The sequence below is a fragment of the Felis catus genome, chromosome C1, assembly GCF_018350175.1.
Source record: "Felis catus isolate Fca126 chromosome C1, F.catus_Fca126_mat1.0, whole genome shotgun sequence".
NCBI classification, from domain to species: domain Eukaryota; kingdom Metazoa; phylum Chordata; class Mammalia; order Carnivora; family Felidae; genus Felis; species Felis catus.
Window position 1 is genome coordinate 28,961,079 of NC_058375.1, and position 13,712 is coordinate 28,974,790.

General features: G+C 46.0%; 1 protein-coding gene across 1 annotated transcript; it reads right to left on the bottom strand.

Moving 5' to 3' along the window:
* Positions 1–1,092: 1,092 nt before the first annotated feature.
* On the bottom strand, positions 1,093–12,420 carry SNIP1 (Smad nuclear interacting protein 1). The gene is made up of 4 exons (XM_003989867.5): positions 12,107–12,420; positions 10,744–10,846; positions 3,511–4,109; positions 1,093–2,575 (listed from the first exon to the last, which is right to left on the bottom strand). Exons 1-4 carry the CDS (start codon positions 12,340–12,342, stop codon positions 2,311–2,313), a joined length of 1,203 nt encoding a protein of 400 aa, XP_003989916.1. The 5' UTR covers positions 12,343–12,420; the 3' UTR covers positions 1,093–2,310.
* Positions 12,421–13,712: the final 1,292 nt, after the last annotated feature.

A 13,712-nucleotide genomic window follows, 5' to 3' on the forward strand; every position in this document is an offset into this window, starting at 1 on the left:
TGACCCTGGGATCATGATCAGAGCCAAAATCAAGAGTCAGACAACCAACTAAGCCACCCAGGCTTAAAGGAATTAAAATTCAAAAGGATGCCCAGATATCTGGCATCAAGAATCTCTGAATGCAGAAAGTTATTCCTCTGCTAAAGCAAGTTTACTTCACAATTGGGACCCCTTCTTGAAGAACGTAGGCAAAGTGGCCATCTATCATGTTGCCCAGCACGATGGTGTTTCCAGCGAAGCCCAAGGCTACCTAGAAGCAGCAGTAGGAGCACAAACTGAACAGGAGGCCCTAGAGGCCAGGTTATTGCCTAATCCCAGCAAGAGAAAGCCATCAGTTTGGATCCATCAAAACAAAACCTACCTTTGAGATGGGCACAGGTGCAATTAGGGGTCTATGGCAGATAGGAAAGTTGGAAAGGTAGCAGTTACTGTGGCCAGGGGCCAGGGTGGAGTACATGGCAGAGGGAATGCTAACTGCTCTTTGGTTGTTAGAGCTTCCCTACATCTAACTGACCTCCTTTCGTATTCACTCTTTAAAGGGAACATCTCCTTTCTTTTGCATAAATGTTAGTCAGCTGTCCCTCCTCCACACTAGTCAGCACTTAGCCCCAAGTCCACATGGGTAGGTGGGACCTCAACGGAAAAACAATGGTGAAGAAGACAATCTAACAACATCATACTTTTCAAAGAGGAAGGCAGATGGCAGCATCAAGTTGCATTGCCACTCCTTTCTCCCGCCAGGTGACCACCTGAGGGCAACAGAGCAGGGACAGGGGTCAACTGGGGCAAGGCCTGCTATGTATAACCTGCCCCAACGGACTGTTCTGGAAAGGAAAACCCCTTCACTGCCAATTCAGAAAACACTGCCTCTTCAACAGGACTAGCACTCACTCGCTGACATGTGAGGGTCTGGCTTGCAGAGCTGCTGCTGGTCCCAAGTTCACTCTTCCTGGTGTCACCCCTGCCCCTCCCAAGTCAGCCCCTGCAACTAGCTATTTTTACCTCACAAATACTAAGATTCCCGCAGCTGCAAATGGCCCTATAAACACAAGGCCCTCTCTGCGAGGAAAGGATAACCTTTTGAAATGGGGCTGTATTTACAAATTTTATTATTATTTTTTTATCCCAAAAATACATATAAATGAAAACCTGCTCTTCAAATGCAGGGAGGCCTTTGCCTATAATGTAGTATTACATTTACGTCACAAAACATTCCCATATGAAAATCAATATGCAGCTCTTTCACACGCAATGTTATATATACACACATACGCACAAACACACGATATATGCAAGTAGTTAGGGCTCTGCTACTTACACATATTCCTCTGGTGGAAAATTGGGAAACAGGGCAATTCCCTTGCTTTCTGGCCTTGGGAAGATAAATACAACCTCTCTGAACAGTTTTTGAAAAGATGAAATGTGTAAACTACACAACCTCCTTTAGACATATACATATGTTGTTAGAATAAAGCAAGGACCCTGCTACGAAACTGACACTGTTTTGCAAAGAAGGAAGGAGATAACATTTGAATGAAAATGCAAAGTTGAACAGATGATCAAAATTGTTCTGTACATGCTCTATGGAGAAATCAGAACTCTTCACAAGAAACAGATCTATGCTCCAGTTCAGCTTCTTGTGACATTACATCCGCACCCACTGGCAGAAGCCAGGACCCTCCTATACAGTCCATGCTGAAGCAGGTTCCATAAAGCATCTGTTCAAGTCCAATAATCAATAATGAGGTCATGTGGTACATTCCCACCCCTCCCCCCCAAAATGAAGTGCAAAAATCAACTTCTGTGACTCAAGAGCTCAACCAGGTCAAAGCTTTGGTATATACTGGAGGCTGTTTTGGTGACAACCAAAGCTTAGTAAGATTCTCTGTTCAGGGGGTTGCCCCCAAAACAAAAACAAACCCAGTCCACGAAGCTTAACAGCTATATAAATAAAGTAACTGTACAAAGAGAACAAGCCACAGTTCCCCTTTATCCAAGGGTTTATAGTCTCCTAGGCAGCAGTTCTGGAAGCACCAACTAAAGCCACAATGCTTCTACTGAAACACGATGTGTTGGTGAGACTGTTCTGAAAACAAATGCCCACAGGCGAGTGGCTGATGTGCCACAGGAAAAAGTTCAACCAAACATAGGTCAGTTTTCTTATACTAGAACATACGCTGGTCAGCAACAGAGGAAAGACTTAAGGCAATAAGAGGCATTACAGAGAGCACCCTTGTACTCTCTGAGTCAATCCCAAAACCTTCAAAGAAAGAAGAGGTCTCTCCAGAGTTTGGGTTGGTTCTTAGTTTGCTAGCTGTCAGATACTTCCTCCTCCTCCTCGTCATCCTCATCTTCTTTCCTGTCTACTTCGGAGGTGTCAGAGGACTCGTGAAGCAGGACATACTCTCTGCTGCTGAACCCAAATTTAAGTACGTCCTTTTCCTTTAGTTCATAGTATCTCTGTGGCTCAATGCGCTTGTTATTCAAGAATGTTCCATTGCCTGAGCCAAGGTCAATGATGTAGGGCCTCACCCTTCGGCCAACTGTACCATCAGCACGGGTATATTCCACAAGCCTAGCAGAGATAAAAGAGAGAAACCTGTGAGCAAAATCCCGTCTCGAGGCCCTCCCGTTATTTTCCTAACACAGCCTACACACAGGATGTCAATTACCTGGCTTGAACACAGTTCGAGTCAACTCCAGGAAATCAAGGGGATGGTATGGCCCTGGATTTTGAAATTACGAGCAAGTTAATAAATATACTTAGTAGAAAAGGTGGGAACTGGTTGCTGAGGGAGTGGACCGGGAAATTCATGGCAGATCAAAAGTTTAACATCAGAATCCAAGACCTCTTGTTGTGATTAAGAAAAAACACTTTTAGGGGCGCCTGGGTGGCTCAGTCGGTTGGGCATCCGACTTTGGCTCCGGTCATGATCTCATGGTCCATGGGTTCGAGCCCTGTGTCAGGCTCTGTGCCAACAGCTCAGAGCCTGGAGCCTGCTTCGGTTTCTGTGTCTCCCTCTCTGCCCCTCCCCTGCTCGTTTTCTCTCTCTCTCAAAAATAAATAAATGTTAAAAAATTAAAAAAGAACAAGAAAAAGAAGAAACACTTTTGTGCTGTTTATAATCAACACGATGCTTCTTTCACCCATGTTTCAACCTATCTTATCTCCTGTCCCAACGGGAATAAAGCAGTGCATTTTGACTCCAGCGTCAAGGGCACTAACTCTGAAGCTGACCTTCAGTCTTCACACCTGTCAAATGGGGATATTGATGTGTGACCTGTCCTCCTCACAAGATTGTCACGAGCACCAAACGGTAACAGACGCACTCCACAAACTGCCAAATACACACGCGGCTAACACAGATGCCACACACATTCTCATAATCTAAGACAAAGATTAGATCCGAGGAGTGTGGCATTCTGCCGCAAGCACGTGTACACAAATGTTAGTAATCCTCACACTGTCGGCGTCTACCCACACTCCTGGTTCTTCCTACAAACGCTCACCGATACTGAAAGACCGCGTGCTGCTTTGAGCAGGAGGGATGATCAATTGGGATGTCCGCTATGCGGCGGTGCCGGCCCAGGAGGTAGGCGCTCTGCCGATGGATGTACATGACGGGAAGCACCTCATCATTTTTAAAGGGGTAGAGGCGCCACCGTTTTTTGGGGATCCGTGCTTCTGGGGGCTCACTGTATTTAATGACGACACCCCGGAAAGTGTTGGTATCCTCAAGAAGTGCCCCAGAAAGTTCAAAGCTTGGCTTTTCTTTAGCGGGCGCCTCTTTGTCCTTACTGTTGCCACCAGGTCGGGGAGCCAACTCCTGAGGCTCATTACCGCCGGCACTAACTTCGTTCTTCTGGCGATTCTCCCGTCGTCGGGCATTGTAAAACTCCCGCTCTGCGTCCTGAGCCTGGAGGTTCTGAATGTCTCGGTCCCGTCCCTGAGCCTGCCCACTCCCAGGCCTCTCATTAGAGCTTCTCCTCTGGTGGGAATGGCCCCTGTGTCTGTCACGGTCGCTATTCCTAGCTCGCCTGTGTTCCTGGCCTGATGGTTCCCTGTGCTGCCGATCTTCCCGTCCTCTCCGGGGATGATCCTCACGTTCCTGAAATTCAAAAAGATCCAGTAAATTAAAGGCAGCCCACAACCTGTGAACAAGCTGCATTCAAAAAGCCATTTGTGATTTGGACTTTGGCCCTCAGAGCAAAATGTCCCACAGAAATAAGGTGGGCAGCGGTGGCTATGTTCCCTTGCAAGGCTACACAGACTATTTCCATGCTGTCACCAACTACAGCTCTAACACTGCAAGCCCAAGTTCAGAGCCCTAGAAATAAATGGAGCTATTGGCAAACTTGTAAGGAAGCACATACAGAAAATACAACTAACAGAGACAGTTCAGTAGTCACGTACAAGATAAACATGTGAAGAAAGAAAGCCAGTTTCCTCTTGTGTCAAAAATGAGAAAAAAGTAATTATAATTTTAAAAGATCTCATTTCAACAATAATAAAAAATATTCAATACTCAGGAATACATTTAAGAAATATGCAAGGCATGTAAAAAGAAACCTATAAAAATTTACTGATAGATGGTTTTTAAAAACCTGAAAAAATGACGAAACATACCACGGTTTCTTGAAAAAGACTCAGTATTAAAAATCAGCCTGATTGGGGCGCCTGGGTGGCGCAGTCGGTTAAGCATCCGACTTCAGCCAGGTCACGATCTCGCGGTCCGTGAGTTCGAGCCCCGCGTCGGGCTCTGGGCTGATGGCTCGGAGCCTGGAGCCTGTTTCCGATTCTGTGTCTCCCTCTTTCTCTGCCCCTCCCCCGTTCATGCTCTGTCTCTCTCTGTCCCAAAAATAAATAAACGTTGAAAAAAAAAAAAAAAAAAAAATCAGCCTGATATAAACTGTTTGAAACATATAACATCTATTAATGTATCATTAAAAAAATAAATCAGTAACACAAATAATTCAACAGAAAAAAAATAGGCAAGATATTAACACGTTATTTTCATAACAAATAAGTATCTAATGAACACGTGAATATAAGAAGCTTATCCTTACTAATAACCAAAGCATCAGAGTTCAAGACAGAGCCCCGCACACTATAAGCAAGGCCACCCCACCCGGAAAGGGTAAAAAGGTACACCTGAGCACTGAGTTCTCACTGCCTCCCGGGCTCCCAAGGCCTTCTCCTGGCCGCCCACTCTCAAGAGTGGGCCTGCTTACTCCGAGCAGGACTCTGGTTTTTGAGACTTTTTAGCTTCCAAGACAAGCATCAAGAGGGGGTTTCCAATGCCTATCCCTCCTACCTTAAGATATTCACAAGCTTGCCACCACCACTTACCTTGAGTACATTTGCCAGGACTAATCTCATTATGTCCTTTATCCCTGATTAAATGAGTCACAACAAGCCACAGACTCTGGGTCATCACCCCCACCTCCTGTGAATTCTAATTCCCATAAGGCTGTATACACGCACTATTCCAATGACTAATTCTCAGTCTTCATTTCAAATACGTGTGGACCAAGCAAAATTAGCAAAAACTAAAGAAAAAAATATGACAAATTACATAACCAGGTAATACAAAATAACTAAAATTTCAATTATTGATAAGCAGTATAGTATACATAATATGGTTCCATTTTTTAATTAAAAATTCTGCGGGGTGCCTGGGTGGCTCAGTCAGTTCATGATCCAACTTCGTCCCACTTGGGGTCAGGTCATGAACTTGCAGTCCATGGGTCTGAGCCCCGCACTGGGCTCTACGCTGAGAGCTCAGAGCTTGGAGCCTGCTTCGGGTTCTGTGTCTCCCTCTTTCTCTGCCCCTCTCCCGCTCAAACACACACACACACACACACACACACACACACACACACACACACACACACTCTCTCTCTCTCTCTCTCTCTCTCTCTCTCTCTCTCTCTCAAAAATAAACATTAAAACAAAAAACAAAAAAACTCTATGGGAGCACCTGGGTGGCTCAGTCAGCTGAGTGTCTGACTTCAGCTTAAGTCATGATCTCGTGGTTCATGAGTTCAAGCCCCCATGTCGGGTTCTCTGCTGTCTGTACAGAGCCCACTTCGGATCCTCTATGCCCCTCCCTCTGCCTCTCCCCCAAACAACTGCATGTTAAGACACGTACTAAAACATAAAAGAAAAAAGTAATGGAGTCTTGAAGAATAAATATCAAACTATTAAAACGGTTGCCTCTGGGGCACCTGGGTAGCTCAGTCAGTTAACATCCAACTTTGGCTCAGGTCATGATCTCACAGTTCGGGAGTTTGAGCCCCATGTCGGGCTCTGTGCTAACAGCTCACAGCCTTGAATCTGCTTCCAATTCTGTGTGTCCCCCCCCCCCCCACTCTCTGCCCCTCCCCAGCTCACGCTCTATCTGTCTCTCTCAAAACTAAATAAACATTTAAAAAGTTAAAAACTGAAAATAAAATAAGAAATAAAATGGTTGCCTCTGGGGACTCAGGTGATTTTTCTGTTGGGGGCTGCAATTGGGGATAACAGGAGAAGTAACCACACATTACGTATGCCATACTCTCACCTTTCATTTTACATACTTGGGTGTTCTTACAATGAGCATGCAATCGATAAATTTATTTATTAAATGGTCGTTCAGTGGTGGAGAAAAGAATACCTGCAAGCACAAGTCATGCCTAAGTCACAGGCTGTGTGCATTCCTCCTTAGGATTAACCCATGTGAAAGTCACTTAGTTTCAACTGTCAAGCCCTTTTGCTTGAAAGTCACTTCCAAGTTTCCAGCTGATTAATACACAGAAATTAGCTTTTAAAGAGATAATTTAAGGTCAGGAGGGAAGTTAGCACAGATAAGCAAATATAGTTCAAAAACAATAAGCACAGAAAAGTTCCATTCTAAATGTTTTTATGTATTTTTGAGAGGGAGGGAGAGAGAGAGAGAGAATGAGCAGGGGAGGGGCAGAGAGAGATGGAGACACGGAATCAGAAGCAAGCTCCAGCTCTGAGCTGTCAGCACAGAGCCCTACAGGCACCCAAACTCATGAGCTGTGAGATCGTGACAGGAGCCAAAGCCGGACGCTTAACTGGCTGAGCCACCCAGGTTCCCCAGCAAAGTTCCATTCTAAAAGTCTCAGGATTTGGGGAACCTGGGTGGCTCAGTCAGTTGAGTGTCCTACTTCAGCTCAGGTCATGATCTCACGGTTCATGGGTTCAAGCCCCACGTCAGGATCTGTGCTGACAGCTCAGAGCCTGGAGCCTGCTTCAGATTCTGTCTCCCTCTCTCTCTCCACCCCTTCCCCCCTCACGTTCTTTCTCTCAAAAATAAATAAAAAACATTAAAACAATAAAAAATAAATAAAAGTCTCAGGATTTATTGTAAAATGTTCATTTAGAAACCACAGGTAAAGGGCTGCCAGTTGTGCACTGAAAAAAAACAAAAGCCTGAAAAAGTACAAGTGGTTTGACAGGCCTAGTGTGGGTGGTGTGGTTCTCGTGGCTGTATCCTGAGACAGCTAGGGCAGGGCCTGATCAATTTATATGCAGACCATCAAGGCTGCCTGGCTTTATATCTTTAAGGTAGCAGAAAGCTGACCCATAGCCTGTCAAATTAACACAAAAATACATTTTCTTAATGCCTATTAGCATGCTGTTAACAGAATTTCTTTAAAAAGACTGAATGCTTGTCTCTCAAGATTGAGGACAAAGCAAGGGTGTCTGCTCTCACTACTCTCATTCGACATAGTGCTGGAAGTCCTAGCTAATGCAATAAGGCAAGACAAGGAAATAAAACACATACAGATTATAAAGGAACAAATAAAACTGCCTCTATATGAAGATATGATGGTCTATATATAAAAAAAAACCCCAAGAATCTACAAAAAAGTCCTCCTGGAATAAAGAAGTTGAGTTCAATGAGGTCACAGGATATAACAAAAACACAAAATCAATTATACATACATGTTTTTCAAGTTTATTTATTTTGAGAAAGAGAGAATGCTAGAGCACAATGTGGGCAGGGGGCAGGGAGGAGAGAGAGAATCCCAAACAGGCACCCCAAAAACTCATTATATTTCTATATATTAGCAAAGAACAGAACATGTGGACTGCAGTTTAAAGTATCACTCACCATCACTCCACCAAAGAAAAAACTTTGTGTAATCTAACAAAATTTACATAGAACTTGAATGCTGAAAATTATAAACGTGGAAGAAATAAATCAAAGATCTAAATAGGGGCACCTGGGTGGCTCAGTCCGTTGAGCACATGACTCTTGGTTTTGGCCCAGGTCACGATCTCACAGTTTGTGAGATTGAGCCCTGAGTCGGGCTCCGTGCTGCGCATGGGGCCTGCTTGGGATTCTCTCCTCTACCCTCTCTCCCCTACCCCCACTCGTGCATGTGCACGTGCATGCACGTGCTCTCTCTCAAAATAAATACATACATACATACTTTAAAAGAATTAAAAAAAAAATCCAAACAAATGACACGTACAGTGTTCATGGATTGGAAGAGTCAATCTAGTAAAAAGCCAATTCTTCCCAAAATACAGCTTCATGTTATTTCTATCCAAATCCTAGCAAGATTTTTTTTTTTTTAGACACAGACAAGATTGTTCTAAAATTTATACGGAAAGACAAAGGAACTAGTAAAGCTAAGCCATTTTTAAGAAGAAGAAACAAAGAGGAATCCATCTACCCAATTTCAAAACTTACTATATAGTGACAATAATCAAGACTGTGTGGTATTGGCAGAATGAGAGAGATCAGTGGAACAGAACACAGAATCAGAAATAAACCCATGCACATACCCCCAACTGATTAAGGAACAAAAGCAATTCAAGGAAGGCAAGACAAAAAATGAACCTCAACCCAGGCCTTGCACCTTATATCAAAACAAACTCAAATCATGAACTTAAATGTAAAACTTGTAGGGAAAAAAACACGTCTTCGGGATCCAGAGCGAGGCATAAAGTTCTTAGACATGACGCCAAAAGCACGATCCATAAAACATAAAAAGTAAAAGCTGACAAGCTGAACTTCATGACAATTTAACATTTTTGCTGAGAAAAACCCTGCTGTGTGAAGAAAAAGACAAGATACAAGACTGAAGGGAAGTATTCGCCAATCACATACCCAAAAAGGCCTAGTATCTAGAATATACAAAGAAGTCTACAAACTCACCAGTAAGGAAGCAAATATACCAACTAGAAAACAGGCAAAAGCCACGAAGGGACATTTCACCAGACAGGATATACAGATGGCAAATGAACACATGAAACAATGTTCAGCATCGTTAGCCATCAAGGAAATGCAAATTAAAATCGCAATGAGATATCGTTATACGGCTGCTGGAATGGCTGAAACAAAAACACCGTCAACACCACGTGCTGAGAATGCAGCAGGGAGGATGCAGAGAAAGTCCCACGCACAGTACTGGTGGGACGTGAAGCAGCACGGCCACGGTCATGGACTGAATCGTGTACCCCCAAGATGCATCATGTCGAGTCCCAACCCCATCCTCTGAATGTAACCATTTTTGTGGAATTTCTTGTATCCTTCCATCCATCCATCCATCCTTCCTTCCTTCCTTCCTTCCTTCCTTCCTTCCTTCCTTCCTTCCTTCCTTCCTTCTTTCTCTTTCTTTCTCTCTCTCTCTCTCTCTTTTTGAGATAAGGTCTTTAAAGACATGGTTAAGTTAAAATGCCAGCAAAGCCCTAATCCAACATGACTGCTATGCTTACACGAAGAGAGACACCAGGGATGAGCCGACGGCGGAAAGCCCATGTGAGGACACAGCCAAGAAGGCAGCCATTTGCAAGCCAAGGAAAGAGGCCTCCGGAGAAAGCAAACCTGCTGACACCTTGAACTTGGACTTTTAGCCTCCAGAGCTATGAGAAAATTCACTTCTGTTGCTTCAAGCATCCAGTCTGCGGTGTTTTGTTATGGGAGCCCCAGCAAACTAATGCAGCCAGACGCTCCGGAACACGGTCTGGCAACGACCTTACAATCTACCAACTGCACTCGTGGGCATTGATCCCAGAGAAATGAAGACATGTCCACACAAAAACCCGTACACAAATGTGCCATCACAACCTTCTATGTAATAGCCCCAAACTGCAAACAACCCCGATGTTCTTTAGTGGGCAAATGGTTAAACCCACACCACTGAGTGTCACTCAGCAATAGAGAGGAACGAACTACCGACAGATGCAACAACCTGAACGGGTCTCCGAAGAAGAAGAAGAAGAACCGTGCTGAGTGAAAAGAGCCAATCCCTAAGGGTGATGCGTATGACTCCATTTACATAACGCTCTTGAAGTGACAACACTGGAGAACAGATGAGAAGTTGCCAGGACTTGAGGGCTGAGGGTGGGAGGGACGTGGGCGGGACTATAAAAGGACAACAGGATGGGTCGTTGTGGTGACGGAAATGTTTCGCGTCTGGACCACAGCGACGTCAACGCTCCCCTTGTGATACTGTACCAGCATTCCGTAAGACGGTGCCAGCGGGAGTAACAAGGTAGAGAGAGCACCTCTGCGTTTCCTTTTTTACAACTGAATGTGAACCAACAAGGATCTTAGAACAAAAAAGTTTAGCTTCATAAACCAGCAGAAAACGAGCACAAAAACCCAGTTTCTAGAAAAGCCCATCACAGGTACACGTAAAACACATACAAAGCACTCTGTAGTTATGATGGGAAGAGGCTCTAGATTTGCACCTAGTGGCAAAACATCTCAGCGCACTCACCTGCTTCACTTTGACTGTCGAGTGGTGAGGGCTTCGGCTTCTCTTACTTCGTGGAGACTTGCTTCTTCTCCCTGAGGACTTGTTTTTCTTTTTGGCTGGGGACCTTTTCAGAGCATGGCACACACAGGGTTTTATCTCAATTTCCCTTCCCCCATATAAATTCACTTCAAGTATCGAGCTTACCTACTAACACAAACAGCACATTTGTGAACGCCTCTGCTCTTCACGCTAAAGGAGGCAGGGGCTCCACTCTCCGAGCCTTGACGTCTTCCCGGCGTTCCAGACCCACATACACAGCTGCCTGCTGAACGTCCTCACAGAACATAATCCTTGCGTCCCAACCCCTCGACACCCTTTCCTCCCTCGGTCTCTGCCATCTCAGTAACTGGCACCACCATGCACCCTGCTCCTCAAGCCACACACCCAGAAGACACCCTTGACTCTCTTTACTGTCACCACCAGCGGCTCCCTAACCCCCCCCCACCCCCCACAATCACCTCCACCCGTCAGCAAGTCCCTGGCTCTATCTCCTCCCTCTCCCACCTCACTCCTACCACACTCTCCTTGATCACTAGACGGTTTGTGCTCTTTTTTTCTATTTCTAGAACAATCACGTTCATTCTGCTTCAGGTTCTTGGCACGTAGGGTCCCCTCAGCCTGGATCTTTACAAGGCTAGATTATTCTTATTTGGGTCTCAACTCAAATGGCGCCTTTTCAGAGAGGCCTTCTCTCACTTGCCTTCAAGCTCTATCCCATTCCTGTTTTAACCTCCTCCTAACGCTGGTTACTAACTGACACTATTTTCTGTTACTTTGTCTCAAGGCGAGAGCACAGCAATTTTGCGAGGGCAGACACGGCCCATCTCCTTCACCTTTGAGGCCCCAGTACCCAGGGCAGTCTCTAACAGGCAGTAAAAACTATGTTGAAGGAATAAATCAACGGGTCTATCAAGAGACCATTTTTCTTCTAAACCTCTACCAGGTAGGTCGCTTAGGCTCTCGACGGGAAACATCTGGAGGCAGATCAGTGGAAAGCCAACGACAGCACTCCATTTGTAGACAGATGGGGCAAATCTTTTATTTCAACTTGATCAATGCTATCTGCTGGGCCGTACTCGGACACGTGCTGGGCACAGGGATGAAGGACGGGGCGGGGATCCTGCCCATTAGGCATCAGGCGCTTAACGCAAGTGACACGTACCGGAGTAAACATTCTTTAGCACAAGCACGACCGGGTCACTTCCACCACCTTAGGATTAAATCCAAGCTGCTGCGCTCAGCATTCAAGGTGTGTTTCTCACGCTAGCCCTGTCCTCTCTCAATGAGCCCGACCCAAGTCCGTCCCGGGCGCCTTCCCACTTACCGGCTACCTCCTCGGGCTCGGTTCCCTCGGTGACCAGGGCGGCCCGGCTCGCCGGCCGGCGGGGACGCGCTACCGCCAGAGGAATCTGGGCGGCGGTGGGCGGGAGGCGCGGCTTCCGGGCTGAGGCGCTCCTGCTTCACCTTCACCACCACCGCCGCCGCCGCCGCTGCCACCATGTCCCCGTCGCGGTGCCTCCGTCGGCTCCCTCGCTCCCGCTCGCTCTTTACCTCCTTCATGCTGAGATATCAGCCGAGCCAAGGAAAAAGAGAGCCGTTGCGCTCCTCTCACTAAAGGAAATGACGGGTGACCCCTGGACTTCCGCTTCCGGGTCCGTGTTCTCCCAGAAACCCTCGCGGCGGAGAGTTAAGCACGTGATCGCGACTCTTCGGCGGAGGGCGGGGCTGTACGGGCCCGGTCCCGCTGGCGGGAGTTTTAAGGTGTCAAAAGCAAACTTCTGGAGAAAAACTACTCTCGAAGCTGTTTGTGGAGGCATTATTAGTAATTACTAAACACGGAGGCAATCTGAATGCCCACCAGGAGGAAACTGTTTAGCCAGCCGATCGGTGGTCTGTCGCCATTCGCAATGCTATTTACACACTGTGACAGACAGAGGAATCCCTGACTTGTTCAACGAATGAAACGGGGTAAAAAATTGTGCGCAAACTGTGATTACGTTTATCTTTGGAAACACGAACTTAAAAAGAGACGGAAATGCAGTCGCAGCTGGCAGCCAGTGGGCAAATCATTAGTATTTACCCCTCTGTTCTTGAACTTTCTGTTATGTTGTCATTTCTCCATTTAGTTAAAAACAAATACTTAAAAAAAATTTTTTTTCAAGTAATCTCTACACCCAATGGTGGGGCTCGAACTCAACCCCGCGATCAGAAGTCACACGCTCCACCCCACTCACTGAGCCATCCAGGCGTCCCCGCAAAAGAAATACTTTATTTATTTTTTTATTATATTTTTTTAGTTTTTTTTACTATGAAATTTATTGTCAAATTGGTTTCCATACAACGCCCAGAGCTCATCCCAAAAGATGCCCTCCTCAATACCCATCACCCACCCCCCATCAATCCTCAGTTTGTTCTGTTTTTAAGAGTCTCTGAAACTTGGCCCCACTAGGGGCGCCTGGGTGGCTCAGGTCATGATCTCACGGTTTGTGAGTTCGAGCCCTGCGTGGGGCTCTGTGCTGACAGCTCAGAGCCTGGAGCCTGCTTCTGATTCTGTGTCTCCCTCTCTCTCTGCCCCTTCCCCACTCATGCTCTCTCTCTCTCTGTCTCAGAAATAAATAAACATTAAAAAAAAAAATAAAGTAAATAAATAAAACTTGGGCCCACTAGATGGCTTCCTCTGGAAATCTCCTGAACCCTTCACTCAGGAGTCACATGACTCCCGTTTTGCAGGTGACAAAATTGGGGGGCTGAGAGGGTGACCTGCCACCTCATTCAACTTGCGAGCAAGATGAAGCGCAGGAACTTGAACTCCTGTTTTGCCTGCTTCCAAGAGCATCAAGGCGACTCGCTGAACAGGAGGCCTGACAAACTAAGCGCCAGGAGAACTCTTCCGTAAGGCGGCTCGGAAACTCGCGCGCTGCTGGCCCCGC